General features: G+C 38.8%; 1 protein-coding gene across 1 annotated transcript in view; it reads left to right on the top strand.

Moving 5' to 3' along the window:
* Positions 1-18,858, top strand: part of ADGRV1 (adhesion G protein-coupled receptor V1) — a 786,618-nt gene that overhangs the window by 24,607 nt on the left and 743,153 nt on the right. Inside the window, exons 4-8 of the mRNA XM_033919809.1 lie at positions 2,587-2,682; positions 4,388-4,492; positions 11,494-11,607; positions 13,446-14,011; positions 18,068-18,338. Coding sequence (XP_033775700.1) covers positions 2,587-2,682; positions 4,388-4,492; positions 11,494-11,607; positions 13,446-14,011; positions 18,068-18,338 — 1,152 coding nt within the window. The remainder of the gene's footprint in view (positions 1-2,586; positions 2,683-4,387; positions 4,493-11,493; positions 11,608-13,445; positions 14,012-18,067; positions 18,339-18,858) is intronic.

Genomic DNA, 18,858 nt, shown 5'->3' with positions numbered 1-18,858 from the left:
CTTTGTAATATTGTACATCGCTTAGAAAATTGATGAGCGTTTGCGTCAAATTTTAAATAAAACTTAAAACTTGAATCCTTCCAGTGGAGCACTGCACAAAATGAAGACTTTTCTAATACCTAGACATCCCAGGTAGCAGATGTAAATTTATTTATTTATTTATTTGTATTTTGCTCGCAACTTTTTGAAATAGTAGCTCAAGGTGAATTACATAGATGCTCATTCCCTCTCTGAAATGTGGAATACAAAATGCTGACCTATCCAATCCCTCAAATGCTTACCCAATGCAGGAATCAACTTAATACTAACCCACAAAGTACAACTAATCCAAAACACAAGACTAAGGGCTCCTTTTACTAAGCTGCGATAGCGTTTTTAGCGCACGCAGGATTTTAGCGCACGCTAACCCCGTGCTACGCGGCTAGAACTAATGCCAGCTTAATGCTGGTGTTAAGGTCTAGTGTGTGTGGCAATTCAGCATGCACTAAGCGTGTGCTAAAACCGCTATCGCAGCTTAGTAAAAGGAGCCTTAAGCCTTATTTTCAAGCTAAAAAAAGTATTACCCAATCCCTATTTATCTCAGTTACACTGGCTACCAATCACTGCTCGAGTAAACTTCAAAATCTTCCTGTATAATTTTCCACAACCTGTATGGCAACTCCACCAAGACACTTATTCACTTCCTCATGGTCCACCTCTGCCAGAAATCTTAAAAAAGCTTCAGATGAGCTGCCCCTCTTCAATAGGTCTCAAATACAAACATATTTTCAGCACTCATAATCAAATCTTTAAAATGTCCAAAAACAGCCTAAGTCGGCACTTGGACATCCTAATAGCAGAGAAATCCAAGTGCTGATAATCAAAGCATACACATTTATTTTTTTGGCTTGCCCAAAACACACCCTCTTGTTATTTGTACATTTTTAGATTTTTGACATGCATAATCCCAGCTTTGTGAAATTGGGATTTGTTTGTCAGGCTTTATTTACTGCCAGTTTGAAGAAATTCACCTATATGTTATGGCCACTAAACTCGATTCTAAATATGACACATGCCTTTTATAGAATTGTGATATGTGCTATTCTCATCAGTGCCAATTTATTTAGGTGCCATGCATAGAATTTAGGTCAACCTGATAATCACTGTGAAAATGGCCATCCTCAAACACAGTTATGAAAATTTGTGGTACTATATATACAGTGGTGTAATGAATGAACTCCAGATTCTTATATCACTTCTTCAGCATGGAACAGGCATGTGGGATCTCTTAGGGAGAAGAGGAGATATTGGATGCTGTGGATGGGCAAACTGGATGGGCCATTTGGCCTTTATCTGCCATCATATTTCCAAGTTTCTATATTTAATTAGATTCTCTGTAGATTGAGTTACCCTTTACAGGCATCATTTTGTAAGGATGTTGACCTTGAGACTTGGATCACATACAGTATTCAAGTCTTGATTAAGTCTTTTGTTCTACATCCTGATGCTGTGAAGTTTAGTTAATCAACTGAAATAAAAAGCTGGTATTGGAAAGTAACCAGCACATAATTGTAATCTGTCGATCAGGGGTTCTTAACCAGTGGTGCCCGCACCCCCAAGGGATGTGAGGAAAGATCAGCTAGGGACGCAGAGAAGGGTTTTGAAATCTTAGTCAGTTTATTGAAATTTTCTAGATAGAGTGAAGGCACTTAGAACAGTAATTGGTAATATAATTGTATTACTGAAATTTTAGTGATATGTTAATGGGTTAGAGGCTAACAGTTAATGATATACACTGAACTGAAACCCCCCCCCCCTACACACTAAAATGTTTTTTTGTCTTATCTTCCACAGAACTTGGCCGATTTTTATGAAATTTAGTGCATCGTGTCCTGAATGACATTGATGTAAAATGTGGTGTAGTGGGAAATATTTACAACAGTACCTTGTGAAAATGAATTGTTGCTATGGGTTAGGCACAGAAGCAGACAATAGTTTGTAAATAGTCTCTGTATCAAAATGGTTTTCACTGCAGAAGACCAAATTCTTATCATGGGTCAAAGGGAATAGATAGCCAAATCCAAAGTTTCACCCAAAGCGGTTTTCAGTAAGTATCAGTTTTTCAAAAAGGCAGAAAATAAATCTTAATAATCAATCAAACATAATAAGTGTGTAGTAATATTCCTCTATGAAAACAATAAGGTTAGTTGAGGAATGGGGATGTGAGACAGCTTGTTCCAGTGGTTAGGCTGCTTTATTCCAGTGTGGTACACAATGGTGGAAGAGAAGACGGCGTGCTTTTCACCTTGCTCCTTATTGCTATGGTGTCATTATCAGGTTGTCAGACTATGATTAATGGTTCTCCAAAGTCTGTTTCAAAGACTCTGTTGTCCAGCCGGACTGTGATTCTATAGAACTGCTCTTACGCACAGGGTCAGACTGGTTTGGAAGCATTTGGTGCAGACTTGAATACTTGATTCCATATGGCTGAATTTTATTTTAAATAGATTAACCCTCCATTTTTTTTTCTTGACAAAATGGTTCAGCTAAAATGTAGCATCCTAGCTATTTGCTTGTGTTATTTCTCACTTATATGCTTACTTCTAGGCACCACCAGCAGAAGTAAAACTTGGATTACCCAGATCAACGAAAGTGACAATATTATCAAATGATAATGCATTTGGAATTATTTCTTTCAATATGGTATGATTTATGTGTTTTATTTTGTTTAAAATGCTATCAGGATCATAATTTTAAAAAAAGACGTCCAAAAAGCATCCTAAATCTTTGGATTTGGTGATCGTCCAAGTACCGATAATCAAAACCGTCTTTCTGTACGTCTAGCAGGTGTCCTCTGTACGTCTAATGAGGTGTCCTCTGTACGTTCAGAGCACAAGATGGGCATGGTGGAGGTGTGTTATGGGCGAGCTTGGGATGGTCTCAAGGGCAGGTTAGACATGACATGATTTTATCCAGCCCACGGAAGAATTGTGCGGAAATGCACCAATTGGACTAATTTTCCAATGAGAATCCACGCAAAAAAAAAACCCATGGGGAGTTGATAGATTTCAAATGCATTAATTAAAATTAATATTATTCACAACTTTATTTAATGCTGAGTCGTAATTGTATACTTTGAGGTATTTCTTCGTACTTGTTCGGCCTCGATCGACAGTGTCAATTTGCAGCATTGTAGGTAGCTCTGGCTCTGTGACATCTTTAAATTGAATCTGGAAGTTCACTACTAGTCATTACGGTTAATTGTCCATAAGAATACTTGCAGTGGTGCAGTGTAATACTCAATTTGTAATTGCATAAATTTATATTTAAAGGTGCGTATTTACTTAGTCACATATTTGCTTGTAAAAACAGTTCCATCATTCACATTAATGGTTTTATTATAATTTGTGATGAAAATATGAGAATTTGCTGGTAGCCTTCATCATCATTAATATACGGTAATTTAATCTCACATACTCTGTAATTAGTTTATACAGTTTTCTGTTTTCAATAAAACTCATATATCTAGAGTTATTTATCTGTTTTTTATTTTTATTTTTACTGCGGCCCGCCGAAAAGTGCTGAAGTACCAAATATGGCCTTTGTGGCGAAAAGTTTGGAGACCCCTGCTCTAGGCTATTCCTTATATTTACTTGCTGCTCTATTATGAATGACCATAATACCTGGAGTTGTCACTTTCACTTCTTAGGGGAATGGAAGGGGGGCAGTAACCACTTTGAGATGCAGTGGTCATGCTTTCATCCCTCCAGTGGTTAGCTTCTCAATCAGGGCACCTGTTTGTGCTCTGGACATGATTGAAACAGGTCTAGATAAAAATGTCTTCCTTTGTTGCCTTGGCTATTTCTTCCCATTCCATTATCGCTGAAAGATGTCATAATCTGGGCCACCCTAGTCTCATCCAAGACAAGCCTCCAACATGTCCACCTTACTATTAGATAACTGTATTGTCAAACATCCCAAATTCCACCTTTTGAAAATCGCGATTTGGATGTTTTTGGCAGGTGGACTTTTTTGGCCTATTTGAGACATTCATCTGCTTCGAAAATGAGTGCCTCTAGTATTTCTATTTAACATTTTATAATACTGCTTTAGAATGAATTCTGTAGTTTGAACTTAGAATGGTACTCAAGCTAATCAGAATAAATTGGTAGCTGATATATTAACAGTGTTTCAATGGCAGAAATCATAAAAAGGTTCTGCAAGCATTCTTTCAAGTTCTGACTAGCTTAACAAATTAGTTGCCAGGGAAGGCGATATCAAAAATTGTCTAATTTACAGATTACACAGATGTTGGAGGTTTCCATAGCAACAACATCTTTCATTCTCCTCTGATTTTTTTTTTTCATGATCAATAGCTAATTGCTGGTCTCTTTCTTTTCTCCATTAGGCTTCCGTAATTACAGTGAATGAACCCAAAGGTACAAATCAGACAGTGCCTCTCATGTTAATTAGAGAAAAGGGAACCTATGGAACTGTAGCTGTATCATTTGAGGTAGGAATCATTACACTCATCCCCACCTCAATACATCCTTAGTTGGCATTTTCAACAGGTTTGTACATTTGTGATATTTAATTCCTTTGTTGTTCCTCAGTTTATTCTTTTGCTCTTGTTCTAAGGTAACTTGATTTTATGAACTGGATTTTTTTTTTATGTATTTGATTTTCAGTACTATCTTATTGTGTTGTTTAGCTGCTTTTGTACCTTGTAAAGGGCAAAGGGTCAAGGATTTGATACACTGTCTTTCTATGGTTAAATCCTGCCTCTAGAAGACCTAAGCCCAGTTAAAGCAAACATTGCCTTTCCCCCCAGTGGGCTCACAATTTAAGCTTTTGTATCTCAGCCAGTGGAAAGTTAAGTTACCTGCTCAAGGTCATAATGTTTATGTTTATTAGAATTTAGAGACTGCACTTTGCTATAACATCAGTGTGATTTACAAAAAGGAAAGGTATAATGCGGTATACAAAGAAAAGAACACCATTTGAATAAGTAAAAAGATGTGTGTGGTGTAGTGGTTAGAACTACAGCCTCAGCACCCTGAAGTTGTGGGTTCAAACCCCACACTGCTGCTTGTAACCCTGGGCAAGTCATAACAACATAAGATTAGCCTCACTGGATCAGACCAATGGTCCATCAAGCCCAATAGCCTGTTCCTACAGTAGCCAATCCAGGTCTCCAGTCACTTAATTCCCTATTGTACCAGGTACATTAGATAGAGTGTAAGCCCACTGGGACAGATAGGGAAAAATGCTTGTGTACCTGAATGCAAACCACTCACGGCTATAAGTGGGATATAAACACTTAAACAAAAAATATAATAAAAACATTAAAAAAATAAAATATAATAGTCAAATAGTTGCCTCAGAGCAGGATCTCCCATAAATTAAGTAGTCAATGGGAAAACTAGACCAAAAAAATAGGTCTTCAAAAGAGATGTGAATTTTGGGTAAATAAGTCCAAATACTGGGAACAGAAATAAAGTAAGCAGACTTATGGGCTCCTTTTATGAAGCCACGTTAGTGGCTTTAGTGCACGCACCTTTTTAGCGCGCACTAAAAACCCCCGTGCTAGCCGAAAAACTACCGCCTGCTCAAGAGGAGGCGGTAGCGGCTAGTGCAGCCGGCAAATTATCGCGCGCTATTACGCGCGTTAAACTGCTAAAGCGGCTTCGTAAAAGGAGCCCTATGAGTTGAGGACAACTTAACTAAATGAAGCGAAGGTACAGACAATTGAGTAAAAGCTGAATGCAGATTAAGTGTTGGCCTATTCGGAGTCAGTAATTTTGACCTAGGAATTGAACACAGTTCCCCGGCTTCTCAACCTACCGCACTAACCATTAAGCCATCTAAGGGCTCCTTTTATTAAGGTGCGCTAGCGTTTTCAGGGCGCGCTACATGAAAAATACTAACGCCAGCTCTATGGAGGCACTACCGCTAGCACAGCTTAGTAAAAGGAGCTCCAAGTTTCTTCTGAAAAAAAATCAAAACAATCATATGTTGGCATAAATCAGCAGTAGATATTTAATTGCTGTACAAAATTTCTGCAACTGAGCTATTTACAACTCTATTTCGGTACCACTGAAGTATTTGGTTGGTCAGACATTAAGGGCACTTGATTAGTGTGCTGTACCTACCAAAGGCATATGCAGTTTCTTTTATAAATCTGATCCCTTTTATCTTGTTCAGATTTCTTTGTTAGAGGCAGGGAATGTAAATTGCACATCTGTTTGCAAATTTACTAGCATTATTTGCCGTCTTTAAAATCCTAATTTTTTCTTTCTCTTAGGAAAACTACTGTATATTTTCTTTCCTAGTGCATAAGAGAGGAAAACTAGGGCTCCACATTCATTTGAAACATTCCACTTGCTGTTTCATATTATTTCTGACCGAAATGACAGGAATACATGCCAGAATAACAGGTTTCTTTTCAGTGTTCTGTTTCAGCATTTTTACCCCCAGTGTTAATACTGTAGCTATCAGGCACCAGATAGAACATAAGAATTGCCGCTGCTGGGTCAGACAAGTGGTCCATCGTGCCCCAGCAGTCCGCTCACGCGGTGGCCCTTTGGTCAAAGACCAGCGCCCTAACTGAGACTAGCCCTACCTGCATATGTTCCGGTTCATCAGGAACTTGTCTAACCTTGTCTTGAATCCCTGGAGGGTGCTTTCCCCTATAACAGCTTCTGGAAGAGCATTCCAGATTTCTACCACTCTGGGTGAAGAAGAACTTCCTTACCTTTGTACAGAATCTATCCCCTTCTCTCGTTCTCTCTACCTTGGAGAGGGTGAACAACCTGTCTTTATCTACTAAGTCTATTCCCTTCATTATCTTGAATGTTTCGATCGTGTCCCCTCTCAGTCTCCTCTTTTCAAGGGAGAAGAGGCCCAGTTTCTCTAATCTCTCACTGTACGGCAACTCCTCCAACCCCTTAACCATTTTAGTCGCTCTTCTCTAGACCCTTTCGAGTAGTACAATGTCCTTCTTCATGTACGGTGACCAGTGCTGGACGCAGTATTCCAGGTGGGGGCGTACCATGGCCCGGTACAGCGGCATGATAACTTCTCCGATCTATTGTGATCTCCTTCTTAATTATTCTTAGCATCCTGTTCACCCTTTTCGCCGCCACCGCACATTGCTTGGAACCTATGACCTTTAGGTTAGAAGGCAGCTGCCTTCTAAGGAGCGAGATTATGCCTCTTGAAAGCCTGTTAAAAGCTAGCCTATGCATAGCTGTGTCTTGAATTTCTGGCACTCATAATTTCTTCTTCCTGATTGAATCTTTGGTTCTAATAATCTTCTTATGTACTTTTGTGCTGGATGCACTTCCTGGAGGTACAATAATAATAATAATAATAATAATAACTTTATTTTTCTATACCGCCATAGTCAGGCGACTTCTAGGCGGTTTACATTATAAGAAGGCTGGACATTCAGCGAATAGCAAAAATCTTAATACAATACGGTGTCATAGATCGACTTACGATACAATATAGTGAGTCTAAATACAATAACATATAATACAGTCTAAATACAATAGTATAGAATACAGTGAGTCTAAATACAATAGCATATAAAAGTCTAAATAAAATACCGTACAAGGAGTCTTAATGCAGTACGATAGTCTGGATGGGAAACTTGCGTGTTAAATTGGAGATCTATGGGCGAAGAGTATCTGAGAGATTTAGGACATCCATCAGATGGAGTCCTAAGGGTAGAGGAGATCAGAAAAAGAGGGGCTTCTTGAGAAAGAGAAGGGCGTTTGTTGGGGAGGGGAGTCCTAGTGAGGGAGGGGGCTGTTTTAGTCAATGAATTTTGCGAATAGGGCGGTTTTGATCGATTTGCGGAATGCACTATAAGTCGTATTGGGTTCGTTTATGTGGTTTTTCAGCCAAATTTGTTGTCTGTTCGCTTGGAACTTAAAGGTTCTGTCCAAGAAGGATTTGTATCTGCAGCCTGTAATCTTTGGGTAAGCAAAGATGTTTTTATTTCTGGTCGTTCTAGTGGGATTGTGTAGGCTGAAGTGAGTTTGTAGGTATGATGGTGCTAGTCCCCAGGCTTGCTTGAAACAGGTGCAAGCAAATTTGAAAAGAATTCTCGCTTCTATTGGAAGCCAATGCAGCTTTTTATAGTAGGGGCTGATGTGGTCGTTTTTTCTTAGACCGAAAATTAGGCGGACGGCGGTGTTTTGTATTAATTTCAGTTTTTTTATTGTCTTTTGTGGGATGCCCAGGTAGATGATATTGCAGTAGTCGAGGAGGGATAGGGTCAGTGCTTGTACCAGGAGCCTGAATGATGTAGGGTCGAAGTATTTTTTTATGGTTCTTAGTTTCCATAGCGTGTAAAAGCATTTTTTCACTAGTGAATTTGTGTGGTCGGTCATAGTTAGGTGAGTGTCAAGAGTGATACCCAGTATTTTTATGTTTTTGGAAATTGGGTATTCGTGGTTGTTTATTTTTAGCGATGTTCTCGTAATAGTGTCATTAGGACTAGCCAGGAAGACTTTTGTTTTTTCTGCGTTTAGTTTTAGTTTGAAATTAGTGGTCCATTTATTGATTTCGGTCATTGTGGTTGAGAGGTTATCTACAATTTCTTTTGTGATGTCGTTTAAGGGTATAAGGATGGATATGTCGTCCGCGTAAATGTAGTGTATTACTTTAGGTCTTACTTTGAGCAATTCTTCTCTTGTTCTAGACTAGTATTTAAGCTCAGAACTCTGTGACAGAATGAGCCAGCCAAAGTAAAGGTACTGAAAAGTTGACTCAGTCACCTTAATTTAAAAAAGGCTAATAAAAGAAGTCAGCCAAATTTGAGTGTAACAAAAAAAGGCAGACCTCCTCCCCCCCTAATGACAGGTTTCTTTGCGAGGTAAATGTATTTATTGAGCCACAAAGAGAAAAGAACAGTCTGAGGGGATTTCTCTTTCCCAATTTTCCCCTCAGACAGGATCAGATAAAAAGAAATATCTTCAGGCACAGCATACTCCTGTTTCTCCTAGGGATGTGTAAGCAAAAAAATAATAATTTTGGCTAGTTTCCTATGTCAGTGGCAAGCTTTTTTGCTTTGTTTTTATAATTTTTATTGTAGGGACACAACTGGACAAAAGCAATACTGTAGTCACAGGAAACAAGCCCCAGAGGTGGTACAGAAACGCTCACACTTGCCTTGAGCTGTTTCCTGTTGGGTCACTCAGGAGACAAGATGCAAGATTACCAGAAACAGAAGGCATAGGTAGAAATAGGCTGATGTATAGGTTCAAAATGCAGAAAAGGTCCTCCTGAAAAGTGGCTGTCTTTTAACCCAATATAATACAACTGGGTAATTGAATAAATTGAATATTGTTCCAAAGGAAGTGTAGCACAAACAGCAAACAAGGAACAATAATAGTTATTAATACAGTTTAAAAATGGCATTTAGAATCCAAAAGTAGAGTAAAATAACTCAGCATAGGGAAAAACCCTTTTATAAACTTTCATAGAATCAGTCATTGCACCATCTTGTTAGAATAAATGATTTTTAAATAACTTCATAGATTCATAAGTAATTCTTAAATCTCCATAATGTGAAAATAAAGTCCAAAGTCCAAAGTTTTGTGAAAAGCTAATATAAGTAAACAGATTTAGTTTCGATGTCTCTGCAGCGGTGACCCAGCGGGGTTCTGACGCGTTTCGCCGTCCTGGCTTCCTCAGAGAACCCGCTAATGCTGTGTGTGACAGACTTGTCAGTTGGGTACCTAATTCAAAAGGGACTTTATTTTCACATTATGGAGATTTAAGAATTACTTATGAATCTATGAAGTTATTTAAAAATCATTTATTCTAACAAGATGGTGCAATGACTGATTCTATGAAAGTTTATAAAAGGGTTTTTCCCTATGCTGAGTTATTTTACTCTACTTTTGGATTCTAAACGCCATTTTTAAACTGTATTAATAACTATTATTGTCTTTTAACCCAAACATCACAGGCTCAAGACTTGCATGTGCATGATAGCTATTAATACTGGGGAAAATGTTGTATTTTAGCAATTTTGTACTTCTTGATCATTGCAATGATCTTGCTGGTGAGCAGAATTTGAGAAGTGATACTGAGACTATCCAGTCGCAATGCAGATAATGGATTGTTATCAGGGGATGCTGTATTCTGCATTAATTTTTCTTTTATTTATGCAGCTATGTTATGACTGAAAGTTGTTTGGGAAGCTTGTTTCAGGTTTAGACTTGCATAAAGCTTTGTAGGTGGTAGAGCATGTAATGTGAAAATGTTTTAATGGTGAAAGCAGGGAAGTGGGGTATGATGATGGACCTCCAGCGATGACCAGAGAGAAAGAAAATGATATGCCATTCAGAGTCAACGCACCTATGCCACCTATTCTCACCAGATGCTACTTAATGTATATGTTTTATCGTCATGTCTTTATTGTAAATTATGTAAAACATGTAAATTATCATCTTTGTCCTGTCTCGATTATATTGTGGATGTACTTTGTAACCCGTTCTGGGCTCCTTTGAAAGGATGGGCTAAATAGTTGAATGAATAAATAACTAAAATAAATAAATAGATAAATAGAATTTATTAAAAACTCAACAAGGCATCAATACTACTAATGACCCGACATGGGATGTGTTTTGGATTGGATTGCCTGAATCAGGAGTCATATGTTCTTTGTCTGGCTTAGAAATACATCCATAAAAGTAATTAAATTAAAACACAAAGCTTGGCTTAATGAACATAAATCAGCTCGTGGTGTAAAATGGGTACAAGTGAATCTATGTTTTACTCCATCAAATAAAACAAAGATTAGGGTACACTCGATGAAGTTACAGGGAAATGCTTTTAAAACCAATAGGAGAAATAGTTAATCTCTGGAACTCATTGCCAGAGGATGTGATAACAGTGGTTAGTTTAGATGGTTTTAAAAAAAGATTTGGGCAAATTCCTGGAGGAAAAATTCATGGTCTGCTATTGAGGCAGACATGGGGGAAACCACTGCTTGCCATGGAATTGGTATTTATTTTATTTATTTAAAATTATTTGTAACCCCCCTATCTACAAATGTAGGCGAGGTACATGGAATGTTGCTATTATTTGGGTTTCTATCAGGTACTTGTGACCTGGATTAGCCACTTTGTAAACAGAACACTGGGTTAGATGGACTTTTGGTCTGACCCGTATGGCTAGTCTTATGTTTTAATGTCCACTGCTAAAATGTGAGTGAAAGATGCCATGTTTGTGCAGAAACCTTTTAAACATACCTAAAGGGATTAAAATGTTTTAATGCCTTTACAACCAGGAATATGGAATGGATAGAAACAAAATCCACAATTTCACTTTTATGATGAGGGAATTATTTTTATTCATCTATTTTCCAGTAGTCATTCATCCATTTATGCATCTTTTTGCTTTAGCTGCTTATAGATATGTAACATAAAATCTGAAGATGAAGGCCAAGCTTGACTGATTTCTGAAACTTTTTTTTTTTTTTTTTACCTTTTGCAGATAGAAGGAGGTCCAAACCCAGCTGAAGAAGACCTGAGCCCAGTTAAAGCAAACATCACATTTCCCCCTGGCACAGCGTCTCTGATTTATAATCTGACAGTGCTCGATGACCAAGTGAGAGTTATTTTTCTTTCACAGTTTTTTGAATAATATGCTTTTATTTTGGTATTTTATTGAATCACAATTCTGGATTGTCTGTTCCTCACACCAGGCAGTGAACTACATGACTGACTACATGTTAATAATACACATAATATGAATCATAAACAATATCAATCAGGAAACAATATCAATTCATATAGCCCCCCTTTTACAAAACCGTAGCACGGATTTTAGCGCCGGCTGCAGTGTTAACAGCTCCGACACTCATTGAATTCCTATGAGTGTCAGAGCTGTTTCCGCCACGGCCAGCACTAAAAAATGCACTACGATTTCATAAAAGGGGAGGATAATGTTATTTTACTTTATCTTCAAAGTGGGGGATAATGTAATTTTACTTTATCTTCATTTGATACAGAGTGTAATCAAACCTCCAATACTGTCATTTAATACTAACCTAAAAATTAGAGAATGACATGGTGACAAAATTAATCACCGTTCCTGTCCCCATGGATAACCCGCGGGAAACAATTCTGTGCCATTCTTTAGTGTCTATCTCAACCTCAGTCCTTCTACACCAGCATTCTTCAATGCAAGGCTTGAGGGTCAGTGGTTGTGTCCATTCATACTCCGATTTTTACCTCTCTCTTTAAAGAATGACATGGAGGCGGTTTCCCGCGGTTATCCGTGGGGACAGGAACGGTGACAAATTTTGTCACTGTGTCATTCTCTACCAAAAATCTCAAACTGATTAACATTGGCACTTGCAATTTCATTCGCCCTTCACACCTCCATAACTCTCTGCCCCCCCCAACCTCCCCCCTAAACAAACTCCAAACTGCACAATAAATCTTTGTTTCAGTGGCAGCAAACTGGCCGCAGCTTTATTGAACAATCAAACATTTAATCCAAACAACAGACAAGTAGCAATAAACATAACTATAATGTTAGGAAATTCTATTTCACGGAGAGGGTGATAGATGCTTGGAATGCCCTCCCTAGGGAGGTGGTGGAGAGCAAAACGGTGCCGGAATTCAAAACATAGTACAAACATGGTACAAACATAGTAGATCTCTATTTGGAAAGTGAAGGGTCTAGGGTCAGAACTCAGCAGACTTGCATGATCAGTCTACCATATATGACTAAGTAGTTTGGGGTGGGCTGAAGAGGGCTTCGATGGAAACTGTAATAATTTGGAATGGTTTAGAAAGGCTGGAATGAGCTTGGACAGCAACTCCAGTAGTTGGAACCTAATGACAGTGCCAGGCAGACTTCTATGGCAAAAATATTAAAGAAAAAAAATAGACTGTTGGGCAGACTGAATGGACCACAAGGGTCTTTATCTGCCGTCATTTACATTATATTACATTACATTAGTGATTTCTATTCCGCCAATACCTTGCGGTTCAAGGCGGATTACATCAAAGTTATCAAGAATTACATCAAAGTTTACAGGAATAGCATAAGCGATGTCATATTAGTTACTTAAGAAGTACCAAAGAGTTGTCGAGATCTTAAGGTGATAAATGTTGGGTAATTAGAAGCATTTTAGACTTTGTTGGATAGTTAGAAGCAAATTAGAGTGTATTAAGGGTATAGCCCCACCCACATGCAGCTAGATGGTTCTGCACTAGCTGTTCTTCTTTCCCATTACATAAACATCATCTCCATCCCACAACACAACCCGCAGTGCCGCTGGACCATGCTTCTACTCATAGTGGTGTCACACACAAGCCCCAACATTAACTTTCAACATTGCACCCCCAAGTATTACCCCATTAACTGATTAAAAACTTCTACCTTTCATCCTTCCTTTTTTCCTGCTCTGTTATCTGCTATTTTGTTTTTTTCAGATACCTGAAAATGATGAAATTTTTACCATTCAGTTGAGCAATGTAATGGGAGGTGCTGAAATCAATTCTTCAAGAAACACAATTCAAATAAATATTAAGAAAAATGACAGTCCAGTGCAATTCATTCAGAGTTCTTATCTGGTGCCTGAAAGAGACGAGAATGTATCGATTCGAGTGACTCGTGGAAAGGATGAGAGCGGTGCAGTCATTGGCTCGGATGACGCCGAAGTTTCCGTCCATTATGCTATTTTGACTGGGAATTCAACAGCACACGCACAACTTAACGTTGACTTTGTAGATCTTCAGCCTAATATGGCGATCATCTTTCCACCTCGAACTTATGAATCTGTAATTCGGTTTCAAATTGCTGATGATGCCATTCCAGAAATTGCTGAATCGTTTCAGGTTATGTTGCTGGAAAATACATTGCAAGGAGATGCTGTTCTTCTCAGTCCATTTATTGTGCAAGTCACTATTGAACCTAATGACAAGCCCTATGGAGTACTCTCAATCAGCAGTGCCCTTCTTGCACAAAGCATTATCATTAATGAAGACCAAACATCAAGGTAGGTTTTGATCTATAATTAGAAAGTGATCTCATATGAAGTCTAGTGCCTGAATCATGCTAATTTCTTTTAATAATTTTTTTTAGTGCTATGGATATGTACAACATTGTAAAAGATGATAAATACAAATGTACAATGTGTTCACAACCCAAAGAGCTTACAATCTAAGTGTGTATCTGAGGCAGTGGAAGATAATGTGACTTGGCCAAGATAAGTCAGTGCAAGAAGTGGGATCTGAGCTTTAGATCCTCTGGTTCAGTACATTGTTCTACTAGGACACTTCCTCTCTGTTTAGGAAAGCAGAATGTCGAGTAATTCTCCACCATCAGGAATGGTTCCAAGCAAGGAGGGTAAAAGTATACATGTTGTAGAATGTCACAAACAGAGAGGCATTTTTGTAACGTCGTCCAAGTCAAAACTGTGACATCCTGCTCATAAAGTGCAATAACAAAATTCCATTTCACAAATTTGCATTTTGAACAGGAATGACATCCATATTTCCTATTTGAAAATATAACATAAGAATAGCCTTACTGGATCAGACCAGTGGTCCATCTAGCCCAGTATCATGTTTAACGGAGGCCAATCCAAGTCACAAGTACCTGGCAAAAACCCAATAGTAGCAGCATTCCATGCCACTGATCCAGAGCAAGCAGTGTGAAAAGGATGTCCTTACTCTGAAGACATCTATCCTAAGCATCCATTTTACATACTGAAAGGTTTAAATTATAAGCAGGGGGAAAAGGCACAGTGATATGTGCTTGGTAGCATTCTTATGAAGATGACCACACAGATATCGTAGCACTTAAACTTCTCTGGCATAACAGTTTTCTGAGACAGAAGCTGAGCAGTCTTTTTATCAAGAAAATGACTAAGACCCTTCTTTCAGTTAGAGAAATTGGAGTAATTCAGGGCATCCTTCAAATATTTGGTGCCCCTAGGGTTACCAGATGTCCGAATTTCCTCGGACATGTCCTCCTTTTGAGGACAGGTACGGGAGACCGGACAGCTTTTCAAAACCCGGCACTTTGTCTGGGTTTTGAAAAGCTTGGAACAAATCACTGTCGGGCAGAAGCGCACATGCAGGACTGGGGCATAACGGGGCAGGGATGGATGGAACTGGGAGGGCCTGAGGGGCAGGTCTAGGGGGGTCCAGATTTTCCAAATGGAAAATCTGGTAACCCTAGGTGCCCCAGGCAGATGCCACACCATTTGGTAACCTCAGCCCCACCACTCCACCGCTGTAATGATTTGCTACTGCGGGAAGAATTATGTGGTGCCTCATCATTGGCTGTCCATTTTAATCAGTTTTATAACGTGTTTCAAAAGTGCTCAAAAATTTCTTCGAAATAATTTTTTAATATATATCTCAAATTTTATAAAAGTATAAATATTTACTTATCTCAGCCAAACCTGGGAGTCAGACCCGACATGTTTCGCACTGAAAAAGTGCTGTTTCAAGGGTCTCCCTACGAGATAAAGGAAGAAAGCTATTATTTACGTGTTTATCATAGCTACTCCCCACCTAACCTAAAATATAACCTTGTTTCTCTCTTAGATATACATTTCAAAAAAACTCACCAGGGCTGCCGCTGTCATCCGACTCCTATTTAGTTCTGTGAAAGATGTCGGCGGCGTCCCCCGGTGCCATTTAAATATCCTGTCCAATCACAACATAGTCCTGCCCCCTTGAAACAGCACTTTTTCAGTGCAAAACATGTCGGGTCTGACTCCCAGGTTTGGCTGAGATAAGTAAATATTTATACTTTTATAAAATTTGAGATATATATTAAAAAATTATTTCGAAGAAATTTTTGAGCACTTTTGAAACACGTTATAAAACTGATTAAAATGGGCAGCCAATGATGAGGCACCACATAATTCTTCCCGCAGTAGCAAATCATTACAGCGGTGGAGTGGTGGGGCTGAGGTGTCCTTAAAAAAAAACATATATTAAACTGAACTTATTTGATCCAGGTGACATATATTGGGAAGCGTATTGATTCCATACTGGATATAAACATTATATATAGCAATATAGCCAGTGACAATACACCATTTGGTAAGCCACTCATAAGAAGACCAAGGAAAGAAAGATGTTTATATACAAAACTTGAATGGGGGATGAGTTTTCAGAATGTATGCTTTGTTCCTGCATAGCTTCTGTGCAGCTCTTCATGAGAGACATGTTATACAAGAAGAGAATGTTTAACAGATTTTTCCCCTTAAGGGAGATCTGAGGAACTTAGATCATTAATGGAGGCCTGTGGGAAGTGCATGATCAGATCGACCTTTGATGCTTTTGAGATAGCATCAAGGGCTTCTACATTAGATATTGGAGTCTGCAGATTCTCATAACTCTCAGCATCTTGTGTATGTATATGCCTCTGAGTTGACCACTGACCCATGGCTGCATACACTGTGAGGAATGCTCCCTGTGATGTTTAAAGGCAGAGTACAGGAATGGTTTGCTATTGCCTTCTCCTGAACAGTGTGTGGCTCCACTATGTCACTGCTGCTCAACATAGGGCCCTACAGCTTACAGCAGCTCATATTCCCTAGTCGTTTCCATCCAGGTACTAGCCAGGCCTGACCCTGCTTAGCTTCCAGTAGCAAGAGCAGGCCTACTCAGTGCAGCCAGGCTGTAAGCATTCCTAGCGCCTTACCTCCAATATAGTATGTAAAAACTGCAGGAAAAGTTTCCAGACATTTTATTTATTTATTCAGTTTTCTATACCGCTCTCCCAAAGGAGCTCAGAATGGTTTACATGAATTTATTCAGGTACTCAAGCATTTTTCCCTGTCTGTGCTGGTGGGCTCACAATCTATCTAATGTACCTAAGGCAATGGGGGATTAAGTGACTTGCCCAGGGTCACAAGGAGCAGCATGGGTTTTAACCCACAACCTCAGGGTGCTGAGGCTGTAGCTTTAACCACTGAGAGAATCTTTAACCAAGAGAGAATCTGTTCAGAGATGAGCTGAAGGAGGCAGTTTTTTCATCAGAAAGCCAATGTTGAAATTGCTTCTCCAAAGCAATCTCCTGTTAAAACCAGGGGCAGAGACTTGATTGGCTCCAGAGAGATAACCAGTATTCCTACGAAGGGGTACTGCAAAGTTCTCAGCCCAATCAAGAAGAGAATGACACAGATATAGTTCAATGAATGATCTGAAACTATTAGGTCCTTTAACTAAGGCGCGCTAGCACATCTATTATATAAGGCGCACTAACACATCTATTATATTCTATGGACACGTTAGCTATTAGCACGCGCGAAAACGGCTAGCGCACCATAGTAAAAGAGAGGGTTTGTCAAAATACAGTGTTTTGTTTCTACAAATTGGCACTTTACAAAATAAGATAACGCTCAAAATTTAGGAAGCTGGTTGATTGGGCTGAGAACTTTTCAGCACACCCTCTTTTATCCTTTCAGGAAATCCTATTGATTAGGGAAAGGCTACAGGTTTACAGAAATAATCTAGGTGCTCAGAATAATCTAAAATGGGTGCAGATTGTACCTACTCAAACTTCTTCCATATTGCTCATTGAGTGTATCTTAGCCAAACTCTTGGCACCAGGAAACACTTGTCAAGGATCTTGTCGCTCTTTCAAGATCAATGTGGATGAACCTGTTCTACCAGGGGATAGAAAGTGGCTATTTAATTCCAACTATTTTACATCCGCAAAGACAATAGGGGAATTCTATCCATCATAGACTTAAGGGTCTTGGACAAATTTAGGCACTTTGATTCCCTTTCTTGAAGAGGGAAACTGGTTATGATCTCTGGACTTGAACTATCTCTACGTCAGTGTATATTTTTTGTAATGTGGATGTATCTCAGATTTCCAAAGGGAAACATCACCTATTTAAGGTCCACTTTTATCAAGCCGCATTAGGGTTGTTTTTTTATCGCCTCTAAAATATTAATTCATATAAATGTGGCAGAAAATAAACAAACAGACAAAACAATACAAAATTACTCCAAAGGAGTAAAGGAAGCAAATCCGAGTTAAATACTGAACTTATGGCATGATTTCTGTTCTGTTCTTGTTATAGATTTGAAAGAATCAGCATCGTAAGAAATGGAGGAACGCATGGAAATGTTTCTGTAAGCTGGGTTATATCCCGCAACAGTACCGATTCCTCTCCAGTGACTACAGACATTTTACCAGCATCAGGGGTGTTGAATTTTTTCCAGGGGCAAATGTTGGCTTTGCTTCCGCTTCAGATAATTGATGATAACTACCCTGAGGAGGCAGAAGCATACCTGCTTCAGATTTTGGGCCACACAGTAAAAGGGGGTGCAGAAATAGGTGAACCAGCTGAGGTAAGTATCTTATGATAAGAAAAGTTAGTTATTTCTTTAAGGTAAAAACGGATCTCAGTATTTCTGAGTATTGGGAATGCGATCTTTGAATGCAATAACCATAAATTAAAACTTTTATTTTGTAGAGAGCACAACCTGTTGTATGATTTCTAGGTGGCACCCTTCTCTGTTGTGTGTTGGTTGTTCTTTTTTTTTTCATTTCATATTCTGATCACTCCTCTTTGGAGGAGCTGCTACTCACATTCTGACTCAAGTGGCAGAGTCCTATTATAGTGTTTCTCAACTCGGTCCTGGAGTGTATCCCCTTGCCAGTCAGGTTTTCAAGATATCCACAATGAATATCCATGAAAGACATTTGCATATAATAGAGGCAGTGTATGCAAATCAAGTTTAATCAAATTCAATGTGAATATCCTGAAAACCTGATTGGCAAGGGGGCATTCTAGGACCGAGTTGAGAAACACTGCTCTACTATATACTAAAAATTCTAGTTTAGGCTTTACTGCTAATATTTTATGAA

The sequence above is a fragment of the Geotrypetes seraphini genome, chromosome 1 (assembly GCF_902459505.1).
Source record: "Geotrypetes seraphini chromosome 1, aGeoSer1.1, whole genome shotgun sequence".
Taxonomy (NCBI): Eukaryota; Metazoa; Chordata; class Amphibia; order Gymnophiona; family Dermophiidae; genus Geotrypetes; species Geotrypetes seraphini.
This window is presented reverse-complemented; position numbering and strand designations above follow the sequence as displayed.